The sequence below is a fragment of the Buteo buteo genome, chromosome 30 (genome assembly GCF_964188355.1).
Source record: "Buteo buteo chromosome 30, bButBut1.hap1.1, whole genome shotgun sequence".
Classification (NCBI taxonomy): domain Eukaryota; kingdom Metazoa; phylum Chordata; class Aves; order Accipitriformes; family Accipitridae; genus Buteo; species Buteo buteo.
The window spans coordinates 149,472-166,891 of record NC_134200.1 but is presented as its reverse complement, the minus strand read 5'-3'; the positions used below and the strand labels follow the sequence as shown (position 1 = coordinate 166,891).

Below are 17,420 nucleotides of genomic sequence, written 5' to 3'. Positions count from 1 at the left end.
TTATTGAGGGGACATGGGGGGACACATTGGGGTGGGGGGGGGACAGGCAGGGGGGTCCATCCCCGTCCCCCCCCCCCGCTGCCGTGTCTCCCCTCACTCGGGCGGAGCCTCCAGGGGGCGCTGCAGCCGCTCCAGCTCTTCCGCCAGCCTGGGAGGGGGCGGGGACAGGGAGAGTGGGCGGGGCCACGAGGGACCCAGAGCATCCCACGGTGGGGGGTGGGGGGAACAACCCACCTGTCCCGGTGGCGCAGGTGGACCTGCCGCCGTCCAAGCTCCGCCCCCAAACGCTGCCGCGCCCCCTCCTCCTCCTGCTCCACCAATCGCCTGCGGGACCCAGGCGTTTGGGAGAGGCGGGGAGGAGGAGCCAGGCAGCCGGGGGGTGTGACTCAGGTGCTGGGAGGGGGCGGAGCCAGGCCTCCGAGGGGGCGGAGCCAGGCATCCAGGGGATGAGACCCAGGTTCTGGTAGGGGGCGGAGCCAGGCGTCCGAGGGGGCGGAGCCAGGCATCCGGGCACTCACATGGCCACATGGGCTTCAGGTCCCAGCTGCTCCTCTGCCTCCAGCAGGTGGCGCTCTAGGGGGGGGGGGGGCGGAGCCTGTCACCACCCACAGGGGTGGAGCCAGGCCCCTGGAGGGTGGAGCCAGGCCTCCGTGGGGGAGGAGCCAGGCCCCTGGAGGGTGGAGCCAGGCCTCTGGGGGGGAGGAGCCAGGCCCCCGTGGGGGAGGAGCCAGGCCCCTGTGGGGGCGGAGCCAGGCCTCCGTGGGGGAGGAGCCAGGCCTCCGTGGGGGAGGAGCCAGGCCCCTGGAGGGTGGAGCCAGGCCTCCGTGGGGGAGGAGCCAGGCCCCTGTGGGGGCAGAGCCAGGCCCCCGTGGGGGAGGAGTCAGGCCCCTGGAGGGTGGAGCCAGGCCCCCGTGGGGGCGGAGCCAGGCCCCTGGAGGGTGGAGCCAGGCCCCTGGAGGGTGGAGCCAGGCCTCTGGGGGGGAGGAGCCAGGCCCCCGTGGGGGAGGAGCCAGGCCCCTGTGGGGGCGGAGCCAGGCCCCTGGAGGGTGGAGCCAGGCCCCTGGAGGGTGGAGCCAGGCCCCCGTGGGGGCGGAGCCAGGCCCCTGGAGGGTGGAGCCAGGCCCCTGGAGGGTGGAGCCAGGCCTCCGTGGGGGAGGAGCCAGGCCCCCGTGGGGGCGGAGCCAGGCATCCAGGGGCTCACCCTGGCTCAGCAGCTTCTCCCGCGCCTCCTCCAGTTGCACCAGTTCAGCCTCTAACTGGGCGGGGGTCTGCAGGAGAGGGGACACGGGGGTGGGGGGGTGGGTGGGGGGGGGAGGGGACACCCCAGGGGTGGGGGAGAGGGGACGCAGAGGTGGTGGCGGGGGACACCCCAGGGGTCCGGGGCTCACGTGCGCTTCACGCAGGTGTTTGTGCTCCTCCATGAGGTCATCGAGCTGCTGCCAGAACTCCTGCCTGCGGGGGCGGGTGAGACGGGTGTCATGTGACACGTACGTCACGTGACACACCACGGCCCCCCACCCCCCCGAGCCGCCCCCCCCACCTTTGTCCCCGACGCAGGTGACGCAGGTGTTCCCGCTGCTCCCCCGCCCCCTCCAGGTCCTGCTGGCGGCTCAGGCACAGGCCCTGGCGCCTGTGGGGTCAGGGGTCAACAGGGGGTCAGGGGTCATGGGGGTCAAGGGCCAGGGGCAAGGTCAGTGGGGGTTGGGGGTGGGCAGGGGGCACTGAGGGGTCACCAGGGGAGGGCTGAGGGGCAGAGGTCATCGGGGGCAAGGGTCAGGAGTCAGCTGGGGGTCTTGGAGGGGGCAAGGGTCACCAGGGTAGGGGGCAGAGAGAGAGCACTTGGGGTCAGAGGGCACCGGGGGTCACCAGGGGATTGTGGGGGTCAGAGGTCACCAGGCTGCTAGGGGTCACTGAAGGTGTCAGGCGCCACCAGGGGTTCTTGGAGGGGTCAGAGGTCACCAGAGTGTGAGGGGTCACCAGAGGGCTGCGAGGTCAGAGGTCACTCAGGTGCCAAGGATCAGGGGTCACCAGGTATATTCGAGGGGTCAGAGGTCACCGGCGGGAGGGGGGGGGGCATGGGCACAGATGGGGTCAATCGGGGGGGGACCCAGGCATCCTGGGCCCCCCCTACTCACCTTTGACCTTCGGCCTCCACCTCCTCCCTGCGCAACCGTGCCACCCGCAGCGCCTCTGCCGGGGGAGGGGACCCAGACATCCAGGGGAGGGTCCTCACCCCCCCCCCCCCCAAAAAAAAAAAAGAGACCCAAGCATCCGGCCCCAGTGCATGCTGGGAAGTTGGCGCGACTGCGGCCTCACCTTGCTTCTGCTGCCAGAGCCCTTCCAGCGCCGCCTGACGCTCTTCCACTGCGGGGAGGGGGATCAGCGCCCGGAGGCCTCGGGGTGTCCCCCCAGTCCCCTCCCCGGACATCTGGGTCCTGTCCCTGTCCCCGTCCCCCCCCCCAGCGCCTCGGTCCCCTCCCTGGGACGACTCACGTTGTTCCAGGTGCTGTCGCAACCCCTCGCTCTGTCCTTGCGCCTCCGCCATCTCCCGCGCCAGGACCTGACGGGCTGCGAGGGGGGTGTCGGGGACGCGGACGTCGCGGGGATGGAATAGAGGGAGAGGGGACATGGAGGATGGGGGAAGGGGTCGTCGTGTCGTACCCCCCCCCCCAGCGCTCACCTCGGTGCAGGCTGCGGATCCGCCCCAGCAGTGCCTCCAGCCGTGGACCCCCCGCGGGGGGACAAGGGACACCTTGGTGGGGGGACGACATGACAGACAGTGACATTCGTGTTCCTCGGGGGAGAAACCTGCCTCCGCGTCCCGGGGGACATGGCCGCCGGAGCCCCTCACCGTGTGGGTCACCGTCCATCGCCGCAGCCTGAGGGGACACAGGTGACAATGGTGGCCAGCGGCCATCTGCTGTCGCCTCTCATGTCCCCTTGTCACCTGCTTCTGTCCCCTCTTCCTCCATTTCTCGTCCCCTCTTCCCACCATTCTCTATCCCTGCTTCCCGCCATTTTCTGTCCCTTCTTCCCCCTTGTTCTATCGCCTTTTCCCACCATTTACTGCCACCTCTTCTGTCCCTTTTCTGTCACATTTCCTCAATTTTCTGTCACCTCTTCCTGCCATTTTCTGCCACCTCTTCTCTCCCTTTTCTGTCACGTTTCCTCAATTTTCTATCACCTCTTCCTGCCATTTTCTGCCACCTCTTCCCGCCATTTTGTCTCCCCTCTTCCCCCCCTTTTCCGTCCATTTCTTGTCCCGTCTTCCCTCCATTTTCCCTCCCCTCTTCCTCCTCTTTTCCATCCCCTCTTCCCCATATTTTTTGTCACATTTCCCTCCGATTTCTCTCCCCTCTTCCCCCTTTTCTGTCCCTTTTTCCCTCCATTTCTTGTCCTGTCTTCCCCCCCTTTTCTGCCATTTTCTGTCATGTCTTTCCTCTATTTTCTGCCCCCCCATCCCCTCTTTTCTGTCCCATCTTTCCCCCTCTTTTCTGTCACCTTCACCCCCCCATCTGTCAACTCTTCCTCCTCTATTTTGTCACCTTCCCCCCCTCTTTTCTGTATCCTTTTCCCTCCATTTTCTGCCACCTCTTCCCCCTCTTTCCTGTCACGTCTTGCCTCCATTTTCTCTTCCCTCTTCCCTTTTCCATCCCCTCTTTATTTTCTGTCATGTTTCCCTCCATTTTTCTACCCTTTCCCCCCTTTTCTGTCACATTTTCCCACCATTTCTTGTCCCATCTTCCCTCCATTTCTTGTCACCTCTTCCCCCCTTTTCTGCCTTCTCTTCCCCCCCTTTCTGCCACATTTTCCCTCCACTTTCTGTCACCTCTTTGCCCTCCATTTTCTGTGACCTCTTCCAACCTTTTCTGTCCCCTATTCCCTCTCTTCCGTCATATTTCCCTTCCATTTTCTGTCACCTCTTCCACATCTTGCCTATCACTTCTTCCCGCCATTTTCTGTCATGTCTTTCCTCCTTTTTCTGTCTCCTCTTCCCTCTCCATTTTCTGCCACCTCTTGCCCCTTTTCTGTCCCCTCTTCCCCCCATTTTCTGTCACCTCTTCCTCCTCCATTTTCTGTCACCTCTTTCACATCTTTTCTGTCAGTCTTCCCACCTTTTATGTGCCCTTTCCCCCGCCATTTTCTGTCACGTTTTCCCTCCATTTTCTGACCCCTTTTTGCACTCCATTTTCTGTCACCTCTTCCCCCTCAATTCTATCGCCTTTTCCACATCTTTTCTGTCCCCTCCTCCTGCCATTTTCTGTCCCCTTTTCACCCTCTTTTCTGTCACGTTTCCCTCCATTTTGTCACCTCTTCCCTCTGTTTTCTTTCCCCTCTTCTCCTTTGTTTCTGTCCCCTCTCCCCCCTTGTTTCTGTCACCTCTTCCCTCCATTTCGTCAGCTCTTCCCTCCAATTTGTCCCCTTTCGCCTCCAATTTCTGTCCCCACTTCCTGCCTTTTCTGTCTCCTGTTCACCGTCTTTTCTGTCATGTTTCCCTCCATTTTCTGTCATGTTTCCCTCCAATTTCTGTCACATCATCCCTCCATCTTCTGTCCCCTCTTCCCTCCATTTTCTGTCCCCACTTCCTGCCTTTTCTGTCTCCTGTTCACCCTCTTTCTTTTCTGCCACGTTTCCCTCCATTTTCTGTCACCTCTTTCCCCTCGTTTCTGTCCCCTCTTCCCTCCATTTTCTGTCCCCTCTTCCCTCCATTTTCTGCCACCTCTTCCCTCCAATTTCTGTCCCCACTTCCTGCCTTTCCTGTCCCCTTTTCACCCTCTTTCCTGTCACGTTTTCCTTCAATTTCTGTCTCCCCTCCATTTTCTGTCCCCTCTTCCCTCTATTTTCTGCCACCTCTTCCCTCCAATTTCTGTCCCCACTTCCTGCCTTTTCTGTCTCCTGTTCACCCTCTTTTCTGCCACGTTTCCCTCCATTTTGTCACCTCTTTCCCCTCGTTTCTGTCCCCTCTTCCCTCCATTTTCTGCCACCTCTTCCCTCCAATTTCTGTCCCCACTTCCTGCCTTTCCTGTCCCCTTTTCACCCTCTTTCCTGTCACGTTTTCCTTCAATTTCTGTCTCCCCTTCATTTTCTGTCACCTTTCCCCCTTTTCTGTTACCTCTTCCCTCCAATTTCTGTCCCCACTTCCTGCCTTTTCTCTCTCCTGTTCACCCTCTTTTCTGCCACGTTTCCCTCCATTTTCTGTCACATCATCCCTCCATCTCCTGTCCTCTTGTCCCCGTTTCTGTCCCTTTTCCACCCCATTTTCTGTCCCCTTTCCCCCCTCGTTTCTGTCCCCTTCCCTCCATTTTCTGTCACCTCTTCTCCCTTCTGTCCCCTCTTCCTCCCTCATCCCTCGACCCACCGCACCACCCCCCCCGTGTGACCTCACCCCTCATGACATCACTGCCGCATGATGTCACCTGCCGCAGCAGCCCCACTCCTCCTCTGGTGAGTCCCCCCCCCAGCTCCCCGGACCCCAGCGTCAGCCCCATCTCCCCCTCCCCGCCCCGACACAGGGGACACTTTTCTCCAGTGGCATTTTATTCCCCACCCTGGGGCCAAGGAGGGGCTCAGCCCTCGGCCTCGGCCCCCTCGGAGCGGGCGGGGGTAGCACAGTATGGCGGCGGGTAGCGGATGAAGAGCCAGTCCTCCTCCTTCTTCAGCCAGCGCAGCAGCTTGGTGAGGACCCCGATGGCTCCCGCCTTCGTCACCAGTGGGCTGAAGCAGCCGTACAGCTCGAATTTGCTCGTCACCTGCGCCCGGGGAGGGAACCGGTGCCTCCGTTAACTCTGGACGCTACTGACGGTGCCACCAGTGAGCATCCCTTATTAACTACTGGTGGCTTGACCAGCAAGCACCCCGATTAAGTCATGATGCTCCCAATGAGCTCCCCCGTTAACTCTGAAACCTACTGACGGCACCGCAAGCGAGTACCTCTGTTAACTCTGGGACCCACTGATGGTGCTGTCAGCAAGCAACTCCAATAATTGATGGTGCTGCCACAGAGCACCTGTGATGGCACCAGGAGCAAGTGCCCCTGTTAACTCTAGGACCTACTGACGGCACTGCCCGTAAGCGCCCCAGTTAACCCTGGAAACTACTAATGGCACTGCCAGCAAGCACCACTCTTAACTGATGGCACTGCCAGCCAGCAACCCCCATTAAATCTGGAACTTAGCGACAGAGCCAGGAGTGAGTACTCTCTGTTAACTCTGGGACCTACTGATGGCACTGCCAGTGAGTACTACTGTTAACCGATGGTGCTGCCAGTAAGCAGCCCTGTTAACTCTGAAACTTACTGATGGCACCACAACTCAGCACTCCTGTTAACTCTGGAACCTACTGACAGTGCTGCCAGCCAGCCATCCCGGTTAACTCTGGAACCTACTGAAGGTGCCACCAGCAACCACCCCTGTTAACTCTGGAACCTACTGACAGCACCACAAGTGTGCACTCCCTGTTAACTCTGGAACCTGCTGACAAAGCTGTGAGTGAACACTCTCTGTTAACTCTGGAACTTACTGACAGGGTTGACAGTGAGCATCCCTGTTAACTCTGGAACCTACTGACAACACCTATAGCCAGCAACTCTTGTTAACTCTGGAACCTACTGACAGTGCCACCAGCAGGCATCCCTGTTAACCCTGGAACCTACTGACAGCACCTCCACCCAGCAACTCCTGTTAACTCTGCAACCTAATGACAGAGCCGTGAGTGAACACCCTCTGTTAACTCCGGAACCTATTGATGGCTCCCCGTGCCCCAACTTACCCAAGCCAAGAGTGTCTCCTTCTCAGCTACGTGGTAGAGGAGGCGCAGGGGCCGGTGGGGGCTGTGCACGCGGCTGTGCAGGTAGTGGTACAGGTCGAAGAGCCGGTGTTGCTCCTCCTCGCTGGTGTAGGGGTCCTCCAGCTCGGGGCTGAACCCGGGGTGGGGGACATAGCCGTCAGGTGCATGACAGGTGACACGCCCCCACCCCGCCCCATTTTGGGGTGCCCCCCGCCCCGTACCTTGTAAACTGTGGCAGCTGCTGCATTTCCTCCGGCCCCTCCAAGGGCTTGTAAAGAAAATGGCGGAGCTCGGGGGCGCCGGGGCGGGCGGGGCCGTACCCCGCCCCTCCCCGTACCGCCGCCCCCAGCTCCCCCAACCACCCCTGCGCCCGCAGCGTCTCCTCCAAACGCCGCCGGCACCCCGCCGCTGCATAGAACCCCTCGCGCTCCGTCGACAGCAGGATGAGCGTCACCCCGCCAGTGCCGCCGCCGCCGCCTTCCTCCTCCTCTTCCTCGCCCAGCGCCGCCGCGTAGGCGTAGAAATAGCCGTCGGGGTTGAAGCGGGGTAAACAGACGGGGGTCCACACTTCGCCCGCCCCCACCCCACTCCCCAAAAGATTGAGGAGGAGGTGAAGGTCGCTGGCACACAACCGGCCGCCTTCCGCCAAAGCCCGCTGCCGCGCCGCCGTCACCAACCGCCCGCCGGCCGCCAACAAAGCCAAAGCGGGGGCGGGGACAGCGGCGGCGGCGGCGCGGCGAAGAGCTCCCGAAACCGCCCGCCGAAGGGCTGCCGGAAGGGGCAGGCAACGAGCCGCTCCCAACAACAACCGCCCGTCTGCTGCTGCGCCAGACAGGAGACGGTCGAGGACAGCTTCGGCGCCAGCGAGGAGACGCCGGAGATCGTAACCGCGGCGGCGGGCAAATACGCGGGCGATACCGCCGCGGGTGAGGAGGCTGAGGATCTGCTCATGGACGAAGGCCAGTTCCCGCCGTAGCTGCGCCGCCGATTGCCGCGTGCGGGACACCGACACCAGCAACAAGGGTCCGCGCTGCTCGAACACCAAAGTCCGGTCCTCTGCAGTTGTGGGGGGACACACGCCACAGCAGTGGGTGGGGGGTGTGGCGGTTTGGGGGTGCCCCGCCCCACCCCTTTGCTGTTAACCCCTCCCTTACCGGAACAGATGGCGCGAATGGCGTTGCCGCCGCTCTGGATGAAGGAGACGAGCGCCATCATGACGCCCATGGTGGCCGCCAACGCTTCTTCGTTACCGTGCCGGGAGTAGATGGGTTTCCCCGCCTCGCTCAACACGAAGACGTGCTTCCGCCGGCAACGCCACCCCGCCGCCGTCACGTCCTCTTCCCCGCCGCGCCGGCATCCCGGGGACGTCATGGCCGCCACCGTCGTCACCGCAGCCGTCACCTCCTCCTCTTCCCCGGCGTGCTGACACCCCGAGGACGTCACGGCCGCCGGTACCGCCGCCGGGGATACCTCTTCTTCCTCGTCGCGACGGTAATCCGGGGACGACACGGCCGCCGCCGGCTCCGTCGGGTCGGCCTCCGCCGCGTCTGTGACGGTGACAGGGTGACAACGGGGGGGACACACACGGGGCGGGGGGGATGGGGGACACTCCAGGACGCAGGCGCCCGCGGCCTCACCTGGGGGCTGGGGGGTCCCTTCGCCGGGAGGGGAACCGGCCGCCGCCGCCGCCATGGCCGCCTAGGGAGGAGGGTCACGTGGGCCTGCAGGCCACACCCAAGCACCTCGAGGGGGCAGGGCAGGCCCGGACCACGCCCACAGGACGGAGACCACGCCCACGGCCTTTGGTCACGCCCCTGAGCCCCACCTGAACGGCACGGCCTTGGGGGGGGGGGTGTCTCACCATGGGGTCACGCCCCTGGGGGCTCTGGCCCCGCCCCATGCCACTAGGCCACACCCCTAAAGGGGAGGTCCCCGCTAAGCCCCGCCCCACCGCAGCCACGCCCCTTTAGCCCCACACCCCGAGACTTCCCATAGCACCGCCCACCAGGGGGGCTCCAGAGCCCCGCCCCCGGGAGAGCCCGCCGTGGCCCCGCCCCTCCACCCCGCCCCGCCCCCTCGCAGTAAAGCCACGCCCTCCGGCGGGATCGCCCCCTCTCCTGCCGCCACGCGCCCCCCCCTCGCCCCCTCCCCAGCCGAGGCCCCGCCCCCGCGCCGCGGCCCCGCCCCCGCCCTGGCCCCGCCCCGCCCCGCTCACCCGCGCGGCCCCGCTCCCGCCGCCGCCGCCGCTTCCGGGGCCGCCGCGCCGCGCGCCCTCCGACGTCACCGCGCCGCGCCGCGCCGCCCCGCCAATCAGCGCCCGGCGCGGGCACAGGGGGCGCGGCCCGCCCACGCCGGCCAATCGAGGGGCTCGGGGCGGGGCCTGCCGCGCTGCCCGGCCTGTGACGTCGCTTTTGGCGGGCTCCCCCTTTCTCCCCCCTCTCGCCCCCCCCCCCAGTTTCCCCCTCGTGACGTCCCCTCCCGGCCGCGCGACGTCACCCGCCCCGTGTGACCTCACGCGGGAGGGGCGGGGCCGGGACACTCAGAGCCCCGTGACCCGGATGCCTGGGTCCTCTCTAGCCCCGCCCCCCGCCCTACAGGGGCCATAGGGACCCCCCGGGCCCTACAGGGGATCGTATGGGGGCTATAGGGACCCCCCCGGGGCCTTATAGGGGCCATAGAGTCCTCCCGGGTCCTATAGAGGCTACAGGGACCCTTCCTGTGCCCTATATGGGCTCATATAGGAGCTATAGGGGCCTATAGGGGCCATAAGTACCCCCCCGGGCCCTATGGAGGCTCCCCCAGCCCCTACAGGAGCTATAGGGACCAGCCAGGATGGGCTATAGGGGACCCCCAGAGGCTCAAGAGGGGCTATGGGAGACCCCCCCAAGGCACTACAGGGACCCCAAACGTGCTATAGGAGCCCCCCATCAGCGCTATAGGGGACCCCACGTAGGAGCTATCGGGCTGCCCCAGCGCACTACAGGGTCTGTAAGAACCCAAGCCTCTATAGGGACTATAGGGCCTCTCCTCAGGATACTATAGGAGCTATAGGGGACACCCGCCCCCAGGCACTATAGGGACACCCACACTGAGGACCTATAGGAGCTATAGGGACCCCCAGGGCTCTATAGGGGCTATACAGATACACCCCCCCCAAGATGCTATAGGAGCTATAGGGAGCCCAAGAAACTCTATAGAGGCTATATGCCCCCCCCCCCCGATGCTATAGGGGCTATAGGGACCGCTAGAAGCTCTATGGGGGCTAAAGAGCCTCCCCCCTCCGATGCTATAGGTGCTATAGGGTCCCCCCGGCTCTATAGGACCTATACAGCCCCTCCCAAAGCTGCTACAGGGGCCTCAATAGAACCCATTGGGACCCCCAGGGCTCTATAGGTGCTACATGGGGGCGTGGCTTAGCAAGCGGGAGGGGCGTGGCCTGTGAGACCGCACCGCCCTCCCGGGAGTTTGGGGGCGGGGCCAGGACACGGGGTGGGCGGGGCTGGCACTTCCTACCCCAGGAAACGGGAAGCGCAAGGAAGGACCCAAACGTCCGGGGGGGCCCCCAGAGTTCGGGGGGGACCCCTCTCACCCCTCCTCCCCCCGATCACGTGAGTCCCGGATGCCTTTGGGGGGGGTGGGGGTGGGGAGGGGACACCCGGACACCTGGGTGCCCTTTTGGGGTGGGTGGGGGTGACCCGGAGGCCTGGGTGCCCCCCCCTCCCCTCCCCTCCCCCCCCCCAGGAGCCTGTTGGTGCCAGCGGAGCCCCCCCCACCCCACCCCCCCCCGCAATGGACGCCACCTACGCCGTGGTCAACAAAACCCGCCGGGGGGGCGGGGCCGGAGGACGAGACTCCACCCCTTTTGGACGAGACACCGCCTCTTTTGACCGAGACCACGCCCCTTTCGGGAAAGACCCCGCCCCTCCGGGCACCTCCCCCTCCCTCCCTGGGAGCCCCCTGCGGCGCCCCTCCCCCACCCTGGCCGGTGAGTTTGGGGGGGGGGGGAGGAAGGGGTGCGGGTGGTGGACCCTACAGCATCCATAGGACCCCTCCCCCCCACAGGTGTGCCTGTGGGTCCCCCTCCAGACCCTATAGGGGATGGATGACACCCCCCCCCCAGGAGCCATATTGGCCAGTCCTGCACCCTATAGGTTCTATAGGGTTGTATGTCCCCCCAAGGTTCTATAGGGTCATGCCCCCCCCTTGCACCCTATAGGTACTATAGGGTCTCCCTCCCTGCACCCTCTAGATTCTATAGGGTGCCCCCTCCTCACCCTACAGGTTCTATTCCCTGCCGTGCACCCTATAGGGTGTTTTCTGCTCTACCCTTTCCCCATGACGTGCCTCCAGTCCCTATAGGATCTATACACTCCCTTCCTGACCCCTACAGAGACCACTCAAACCCCACTCCACACCCCCTTGTGAAGCACTTCTGATCCCTATGGAGTCTATACCTTCCCTCCCTGGCCCCTACAGGGTCTACGCAAGACCCACCCCCTCTATGGGACACTTCTGGTCCCTATAGGTTCCCTCTAGGGACCATATAGCACCCCCCCAGGGTCTCTCTAAAGACCATATAACATGCCCCCACATTCTATAGAGTCTATAAGCTCCCTTTAAAGACTGTATAACTCTCCCCCACATAGGCTCTAAGGACCATATAATCCCCCCAACTCTATAGATTCTAAGAACCATATAACATCCCCTCACTCTATAGGTTATCTCTAGACACCATATATGCCCCCCAGCTCTATAGGTTCCCTCTAAGGACTGTATAAGACTCTCTCCTTCTCTATAGGGACCCTATAACACCCCCCCCCACTCTACAGGATCTATAGGTTCCCCATAGAGCTCTAACCTCCCCCCTGCCCCCCCCGCAGCCTCCCCCCAACCCGGTGACGGCGCCTACGAGGTCGTGACCCCCCACGGGGACCCCGGCAGCACCCCATGTCTCGGTGAGCACCCGGCGGGGGGGGGGGACGGGACACAGGGGACACACACGACCCCCCCCCAGGCATCTGCCCCTCTCCCTCCTAATCCCCCTCCCGCCCCTTTCCAATTCCAGGATTTAATTTCCGGATCGGGAAACCCAAAGGACCGCGGGAACCCCCGGCCGAATGGTCCCGGGTGTGAGGAAGGGGCCTGGATGCCTTGAGGGGGGGCGGTGTGGGGGGGGGGTCCCATCCTCCCCCCCAACCCCCTGGTGGGGAAGGGGCCACAGAAAGCCCCAACGAACCAGTTTGGAAGCGTGAAAAATAAGAGAATTAAAAAATTTATTAGAAACAAAACCAAGCTATTGAGAGACCCAAGAGTCCCAGGGGTGGGCACCCAAGTGTCCGGGGGGGGGCACCCAGGCGTCCGGGGTCACTGGGCGCTGAGGAGGCGGCGTTTGGGGGCCGTGGCGGTGTAGGGGTGCCAGCGCCATTCCACGTCGGCCGCGTCCCCCTGCTCCAGGGTCCCCAGGCGGATCAGATAAGCTGGGGAGGGGACATCAGGGACACGTTGGGGATCGTTGGGGACATGGGGGGGTCGTTGGGGACATGTGGGGGGGTCGCTGGGGACACTCACGGCGCAGCTGGAACCGGGGTCCCACCTCTTCCAGCTCCACCGTCCTCCCCTGCCGCCGGTAAACGTGGTTTCTGCGGGGGAGGGGAACATTGAGGAGGGGGTGGGGGACACGGAGGAGGGGGTGTCCAGCCCCCCCCTTGTGTCCCCGTGTCACCCACCGGACTAAAATGACATCATCCTCGTTGGCAAACGTCACCACGCGGCGGCTGTCGGGGCGGGGGACGGGGAAGAGGTGCTTCAGGATTGTGCCCACCTGGGGGAAGGGGGTGGGACGGGGCGGGGGGGGGAGGTGTGTGTCACACCCCCCCCTTCCCCCCAGGACCCCCAAATGTCCCCATGTCCCCCCACTGCCCTCCCAATATCCTCCCGTCCCCGATCTCCCCCCAAATCCCCCCCCAAAATGTCCCCCTGTCCCCGTTTCCCCACCTCTCCACCCCATCACCCAGTGCTGCCAGTTTCCCCAGTCCCCTCGCACCCCCCAGTGCTCCCAGGTTCCCCCCAGTGCTCCCAGTCCCTCCCAGTTTGCCCCCAGTGCTCCCAGTTTCCCCAGTCCCCTCACACTCCCCAGTGCTTCCAGTTTGCCCCCAGTGCTCCCAGTCCCTCCCAGTTTCCCCCAGTGCTCTCAGTCCCTCCCAGTACTGCCAGTTTCCCCAGCCCCCTCGCACTCCCCAGTGCTCCCAGTTTCCCCCCAGTGCTCCCAGTTTCCCCCCAGTGCTCCCAGTCCCTCCCAGTCTCCCCCAGTGCTCCCAGTCCCTCCCAGTGCCCTCGCACCCCCCAGTGCTCCCAGTCCCTCCCAGTACTGCCAGTTTCCCCAGTCCCCTCACACTCCCCAGTGCTTCCAGTTTGCCCCCAGTGCTCCCAGTCCCTCCCAGTGCTCCCAGTCCCTCCCAGTGCTCCCAGTCCCTCCCAGTGCTCCCAGTCCCTCCCAGTGCCCTCGCACCCCCCAGTGCTCCCAGTTTGCCCCCAGTGCTCCCAGTTTCCCCCAATACTCTCAGTCCCTCCCAGTGCTCCCAGTTTCCCCAGTCCCCTCGCACCCCCCAGTGCTCCCAGTCCCTCCCAGTCTCCCCCAGTGCTCTCACTCCCTCCCAGTCCCCTCGCACCCCCCAGTGCTCCCAGTTTCCCCCCAGTGCTCCCAGTCCCTCCCAGTGCCCTCGGACCCCCCAGTGCTCCCAGTTTGCCCCCAGTGCTCCCAATTTCCCCCCAGTGCTCCCAGTCCCTCCCAGTCTCCCCCAGTGCTCTCACTCCCTCCCAGTGCCCTCGCACCCCCCAGTGCTCCCAATTTCCCCCCAGTGCTCCCAGTTTCCCCAGTCCCCTCGCACCCCCCAGTGCTCCCAGTCCCTCCCAGTCCCCCCCCAGTCCTCCCAGTTTCCCCCCCAGTGCTCTGTCCCACCCAGTGCTCCTAATTTCCCCAGTCCCCCCCCACCCCCCAGTGCCCCCCCCCGTGCTCCCACTGCCCTCCCAGTCCTCCCCAGTGCCCCCAGTCCCCCCGCCGCCCCCTACCCTGCGTCCCAGGGGGGAGTCGAGGCGCAGCAGCAGGAGATGGGGAGCCGCCAGGGGGGCCCCCCCCAGCCCCCCCACCTCCTGCCGCAGCACCGCCCCGCTGAGGGTGAAGTGGGCCGTGGGGCCGTGGGGCAGGTGACACAGGGACAGCCCGTCTGGGGACGAGAAAGGGGCGGGGCCTGAGCAGGACACACCCCCTGCCCAGCAGGCCCCGCCCCCCATTTGCTCCCCCAGCCCCAAGCGCTTCCCCTTAGCCCCACCCCTTTCATTAGCCCCACCCATTCCCCCAAACGCCACCCATTTCTGTAAGCCACGCCCCCTTCCCAGTAAGCACCGCCCCCCAGCACAGGCCTGCCCCTAGAACACCGCCCACAAAAGCCCCGCCCATTCACATCAACCACGCCCCCTTCCCAGCAGGCACCACCCCCTCGCTCCCCCCAGCACAGGGCAGCCTCCAGAGCCCCGCCCACCCCAACCCCACCCCTTCCCACAAGCCCCGCCTCTTCAAAACTAACCACGCCCCACCCCACAAACCCCACCCACCCCCCTCCGGCCCCGCCCCCTTTCCCAGCATGCCGCGGGGCTCACCGGGCCTCCCCCGGGTCTCGTGCAGCACCAGGAGGTCGGTGACGCCGGCGGCCCGGCACGCCCCCACCAACGCCCCCAGCTCCGCCCGGCCCCGGTTCATCCGCCGCGCCCCCGGGATCAGCAGGCACACCTCCTGGGAAGAAAAGGGGTGGGGTCAGGACACACCCTCACCTCGGCCACGCCCCCTGCAGGCTCCACCCTCTCCTATCACCCTTCCTGTCCCACCGTGGGTCCCTTCACCAATGCCGGGCACTGCTCCCGGGGGGGCAGCGTTCATGGAGGGACACGCCCACATCCCCACTAAGCCCCACCCACCCCACAGGCCCCACCTCCCTCCACCACCCCCTGAAGTCATACACACCACCGGGATGGAGGTGGAGCCTTGGAAGGTCACGCCCACCTTCAGACCACACCCCCAGCAGCCCCCACCCACCCCAAGCTCCACCCCCACCCCTTTCCCAACATAAGCTCAGCTCCCGGGGGGGGGCAGTCCTGAAAAAGCCCCTCCCACTACCCCACAAAGCCACACCCCCTCCCATGAGCCCCGCCCCACCGGCCTAAGGCCACGCCCCCTCCCCAACAGCTCAGGGCTCCCCCATGGCCACCCAGCACTCAAGGCCCGCCCACCCACAGGCCACGCCCCCTCCGGGGAAAGAAGCCCCGCCCACCTTGGCAAAGACGCGGAGGCGGGAGCTGGGGTCACGGGAGGTCGTCACCATCACCTTGGGGGGCTCTAGCCCCGCCCACCGGTACTCGTCGTCTTGGCTACCAGTGGTGTCTGGGGGCGGGGCTTAGTCAGGCCACGCCCCCCTCCAGCAGGGGGGGAAGAGGGTGATGTTGAACCCTGGTTTCGGGGGAGCTCGGGTCAATTTGATGACCCAGTTTTGGGGGGTTTTCAAGACTCGTGGCAGAGGGGTAGCGGGGTAAATTTGGGCGCCGTTTTGGCGGAGAATAGGATAAATTTAATCCACGTTTTTGAGAGGACTAGGGACCCCCCCCCCTCAATTTTAGACAAAAACGGGGCAAATTTAACCAACGTTTTAGGAGAAATTAAAGCAATCCCACCCTCATTTTGGGGGAAACGGGGCAAATTTGATCCCAAATTTCAGGAGAGGGAAAAGCCTCTCGCCATTTTGGGGTGCCCCCCCCCAAAGAATTTGGGGGGGGGGTCTCCACTCACCGCCCACCCCCGGCGTGTCGAACTCCAGCTCCTTCTGCAGGGCCAAGGCCTCGCGCCGCAGCTCCGTGGGCAGCAGCCGGTTCTCTGCGGGGACACGCACACACACGCAAAATTGGGGGGGGGAGTGTCAGACAGGACCCCCAACACCCCCTCAGCCCCACATCACCCCCCAAACCCCGCCTTAAACTCCCTTTTAAGCCCCCAAACCCCTCTTTACCCCTCCCAAGCCCCCTTTAACCACCCCAAACCCCTTTTCACTCCCCAAGCCCCCTCTTTAACCCCCTCGAATCTCTCTTTGCTCCCCTCAGACCCCCCTTAGCCCCCCCAAACTCCCTTTTACCCCCAAACTCCCCTTTCCTCCCCTCAAACCCCCTTCCCCCTCTCAAGCTCCCTTTAACCCCTCTTTATGCCCCTCAAACTCCTCTTTACCCTCTCAAGACCCCTTTAAACCCCTTAAACCCCCTCCTTGCCCCCCAAAACCCCTTCTACCCCCAAACCCCTCTTTGCCCCTCCAATCCCCCCCTTGAACTCCTCTTTACTCCCTCAAGCCCCCTTTAACCCCCCCAAACCCCTCTTTGTCCCCCTCAACCCCCCACCTTAAACTCCCTCTTACCCCCCCAAATCACTCTTTATCCCACTCAAGGCCCCTTTAACCTCCCTAAACCCCCTCCTCGCCCCCCCAAACCCCCCTTTAACCCCCCCAACCCCCCTTTTAGCCTCCTCAGCCCCCCTTTTACCCTGCCAAACTCCCCTTCAGCCCCCTCAAACCCCCCTTCAAACCCCCAAAAGCCCCTTTAAACCCCCCCCCAGGGCCCCCTCGACCCACCATCCAGTGCCTGCCGCAGTTTCTCTTTCTTATCCTGCTGTCTCCGAAGCCGATCCTCCTGCGCCCGGCGCTGCAGGTACTCACGGCGTTCCCGGGCTTGCCGGCGGAGCTGGGGGCGAAAAAGGGGTGACACGATGACATCAGAGGGGGATGTGATGATGTAAGAAGTGGGGGGAATGTGGGTAGGGGGATGGGGGCACCCTGCGCGGGGGGGGGGGGGGCATGGGATTGGGAGCAGGATGGGGATACTGGGGGGGACTGGGGACACGGGGGGATGTGAAAGGGGGATGGGGGGCACTAGGAGGGGGGTCATGAGTTATTGGGGAAGGTCATGGGGGGGAAGGGGGCGCTGTGAGGTGACATGAGGACACTGGGGGGGGGGTCATGGGGATGGGGGGTAGCAGGGGTTACTGGGGAGGACATGGCGGGGGAGAGAGGGATGAGGGGCCCTGTGGGGGGACATGGGGGGGGCAGAGGGGGATGGAGGACACTGGGGGGGCCCTGTGGACACCAGGGTGTGCGTGGTGACCTGGGGGGGGGGACACTGGGGGACCCCGGGCAGGGCACGGGGTGACATGGGGACCCGGGGGGGGGGGGGGGGGGGGGGGAGAAGACCCCCGCGACCCTACAGTAACACCCGCCCCATTTCCTTACCATGGTCGCAGCTTCGCGCTTTCCCCACGGCTCACCACACGCCGGCACCTCCCAACACCACCACTGCCGATTGGCTGGGCAGCGAGGGACCAATGGGAGCTCCCGGTGTTGCTGGAAAGGCCGCCCCAAGATGGCGGCCGGGGGAAGGCAACGCTACGCCCTCAACCAAGATGGCGGCCGGGGGGGGAAGGCAACGCTACGCCCTCAACCAAGATGGCGGCCGGGGGGGAAGGCAACGCTACGCCCTCAACCAAGATGGCGGCCGAGCCGGCTTCAGCCTGCCCCGCCGCCTGCCCTCAGCTAGGCACCGCCTCCCGC

General features: G+C 64.6%; 4 protein-coding genes across 7 annotated transcripts; 1 reads left to right on the top strand and 3 right to left on the bottom strand.

Moving 5' to 3' along the window:
• Window positions 1-57: 57 nt before the first annotated feature.
• LOC142025906 (synaptonemal complex central element protein 1-like) lies at window positions 58-5,344 on the bottom strand. Of its 3 annotated transcripts, none has more exons than XM_075018620.1 (11): window positions 4,721-5,344; window positions 2,681-4,557; window positions 2,494-2,568; window positions 2,317-2,364; window positions 2,136-2,190; window positions 1,541-1,630; window positions 1,389-1,452; window positions 1,202-1,268; window positions 519-573; window positions 235-324; window positions 58-148 (listed from the first exon to the last, which is right to left on the bottom strand). In XM_075018620.1, exons 2-11 carry the CDS (start codon window positions 2,868-2,870, stop codon window positions 94-96), a joined length of 789 nt encoding a protein of 262 aa, XP_074874721.1. In that variant the 5' UTR covers window positions 2,871-4,557; window positions 4,721-5,344; the 3' UTR covers window positions 58-93. The 3 variants fall into 3 exon arrangements, with proteins under 3 accessions (XP_074874721.1, XP_074874722.1, XP_074874724.1); XM_075018621.1 differs by having other exon boundaries at window positions 2,681-4,697; window positions 4,789-5,344; XM_075018623.1 differs by having other exon boundaries at window positions 2,681-4,651; window positions 4,940-5,344.
• Window positions 5,345-5,520: 176 nt separating this feature from the next.
• Window positions 5,521-9,169, bottom strand: MON1B (MON1 homolog B, secretory trafficking associated). Its single transcript, XM_075018588.1, has 6 exons — window positions 9,002-9,169; window positions 8,424-8,484; window positions 7,941-8,333; window positions 7,008-7,842; window positions 6,769-6,916; window positions 5,521-5,750 (listed from the first exon to the last, which is right to left on the bottom strand). The coding sequence occupies exons 2-6, from the start codon at window positions 8,476-8,478 to the stop codon at window positions 5,568-5,570; spliced, it is 1,614 nt and encodes a 537-aa protein (XP_074874689.1). The 5' UTR covers window positions 8,479-8,484; window positions 9,002-9,169; the 3' UTR covers window positions 5,521-5,567.
• A 1,074-nt stretch (window positions 9,170-10,243) lies between these two features.
• PTPN18 (protein tyrosine phosphatase non-receptor type 18) lies at window positions 10,244-12,074 on the top strand. The gene is made up of 4 exons (XM_075018642.1): window positions 10,244-10,394; window positions 10,528-10,771; window positions 11,667-11,741; window positions 11,852-12,074. Exons 2-4 carry the CDS (start codon window positions 10,576-10,578, stop codon window positions 11,917-11,919), a joined length of 339 nt encoding a protein of 112 aa, XP_074874743.1. The 5' UTR covers window positions 10,244-10,394; window positions 10,528-10,575; the 3' UTR covers window positions 11,920-12,074.
• Window positions 12,043-17,303, bottom strand: IMP4 (IMP U3 small nucleolar ribonucleoprotein 4). Of its 2 annotated transcripts, XM_075018618.1 has the most exons (9): window positions 17,103-17,303; window positions 16,449-16,557; window positions 15,623-15,706; window positions 15,111-15,220; window positions 14,443-14,575; window positions 13,855-14,009; window positions 12,513-12,607; window positions 12,355-12,425; window positions 12,043-12,263 (listed from the first exon to the last, which is right to left on the bottom strand). In XM_075018618.1, exons 1-9 carry the CDS (start codon window positions 17,103-17,105, stop codon window positions 12,151-12,153), a joined length of 873 nt encoding a protein of 290 aa, XP_074874719.1. In that variant the 5' UTR covers window positions 17,106-17,303; the 3' UTR covers window positions 12,043-12,150. The 2 variants fall into 2 exon arrangements, with proteins under 2 accessions (XP_074874719.1, XP_074874720.1); XM_075018619.1 differs by lacking the exon at window positions 17,103-17,303 and having other exon boundaries at window positions 15,111-15,286; window positions 16,449-16,563.
• Between the last annotated feature and the right edge of the window lie 117 nt (window positions 17,304-17,420).

Coding starts and splice junctions, on each gene's coding strand:
- PTPN18 (XM_075018642.1), top strand. CDS start 10,576: ATGGACGCCACCTACGCCGTGGTCAACAAAACCCGCCGGGGGGGCGGG. Junction 10,772..11,666: donor CCCCTCCCCCACCCTGGCCG/GTGAGTTTGGGG, acceptor CCCCCCCCGCAG/CCTCCCCCCAACCCGGTGAC. Junction 11,742..11,851: donor CGGCAGCACCCCATGTCTCG/GTGAGCACCCGG, acceptor TTCCAATTCCAG/GATTTAATTTCCGGATCGGG.
- MON1B (XM_075018588.1), bottom strand. CDS start 8,478: ATGGCGGCGGCGGCGGCCGGTTCCCCTCCCGGCGAAGGGACCCCCCAG. Junction 8,334..8,423: donor AGGGACCCCCCAGCCCCCAG/GTGAGGCCGCGG, acceptor TCACCGTCACAG/ACGCGGCGGAGGCCGACCCG. Junction 5,751..6,768: donor AGGAGACACTCTTGGCTTGG/GTAAGTTGGGGC, acceptor CCCCGGGCGCAG/GTGACGAGCAAATTCGAGCT.
- IMP4 (XM_075018618.1), bottom strand. Junction 15,221..15,622: donor CGACACGCCGGGGGTGGGCG/GTGAGTGGAGAC, acceptor CCCCGCCCCCAG/ACACCACTGGTAGCCAAGAC. Junction 12,608..13,854: donor ACTCCCCCCTGGGACGCAGG/GTAGGGGGCGGC, acceptor CCCTTCCCCCAG/GTGGGCACAATCCTGAAGCA.
- LOC142025906 (XM_075018620.1), bottom strand. CDS start 2,870: ATGGACGGTGACCCACACGGTGAGGGGCTCCGGCGGCCATGTCCCCCG. Junction 2,569..2,680: donor GATCCGCAGCCTGCACCGAG/GTGAGCGCTGGG, acceptor CCCCCCTCGCAG/CCCGTCAGGTCCTGGCGCGG. Junction 2,365..2,493: donor GCGACAGCACCTGGAACAAC/GTGAGTCGTCCC, acceptor CCCTCCCCGCAG/TGGAAGAGCGTCAGGCGGCG.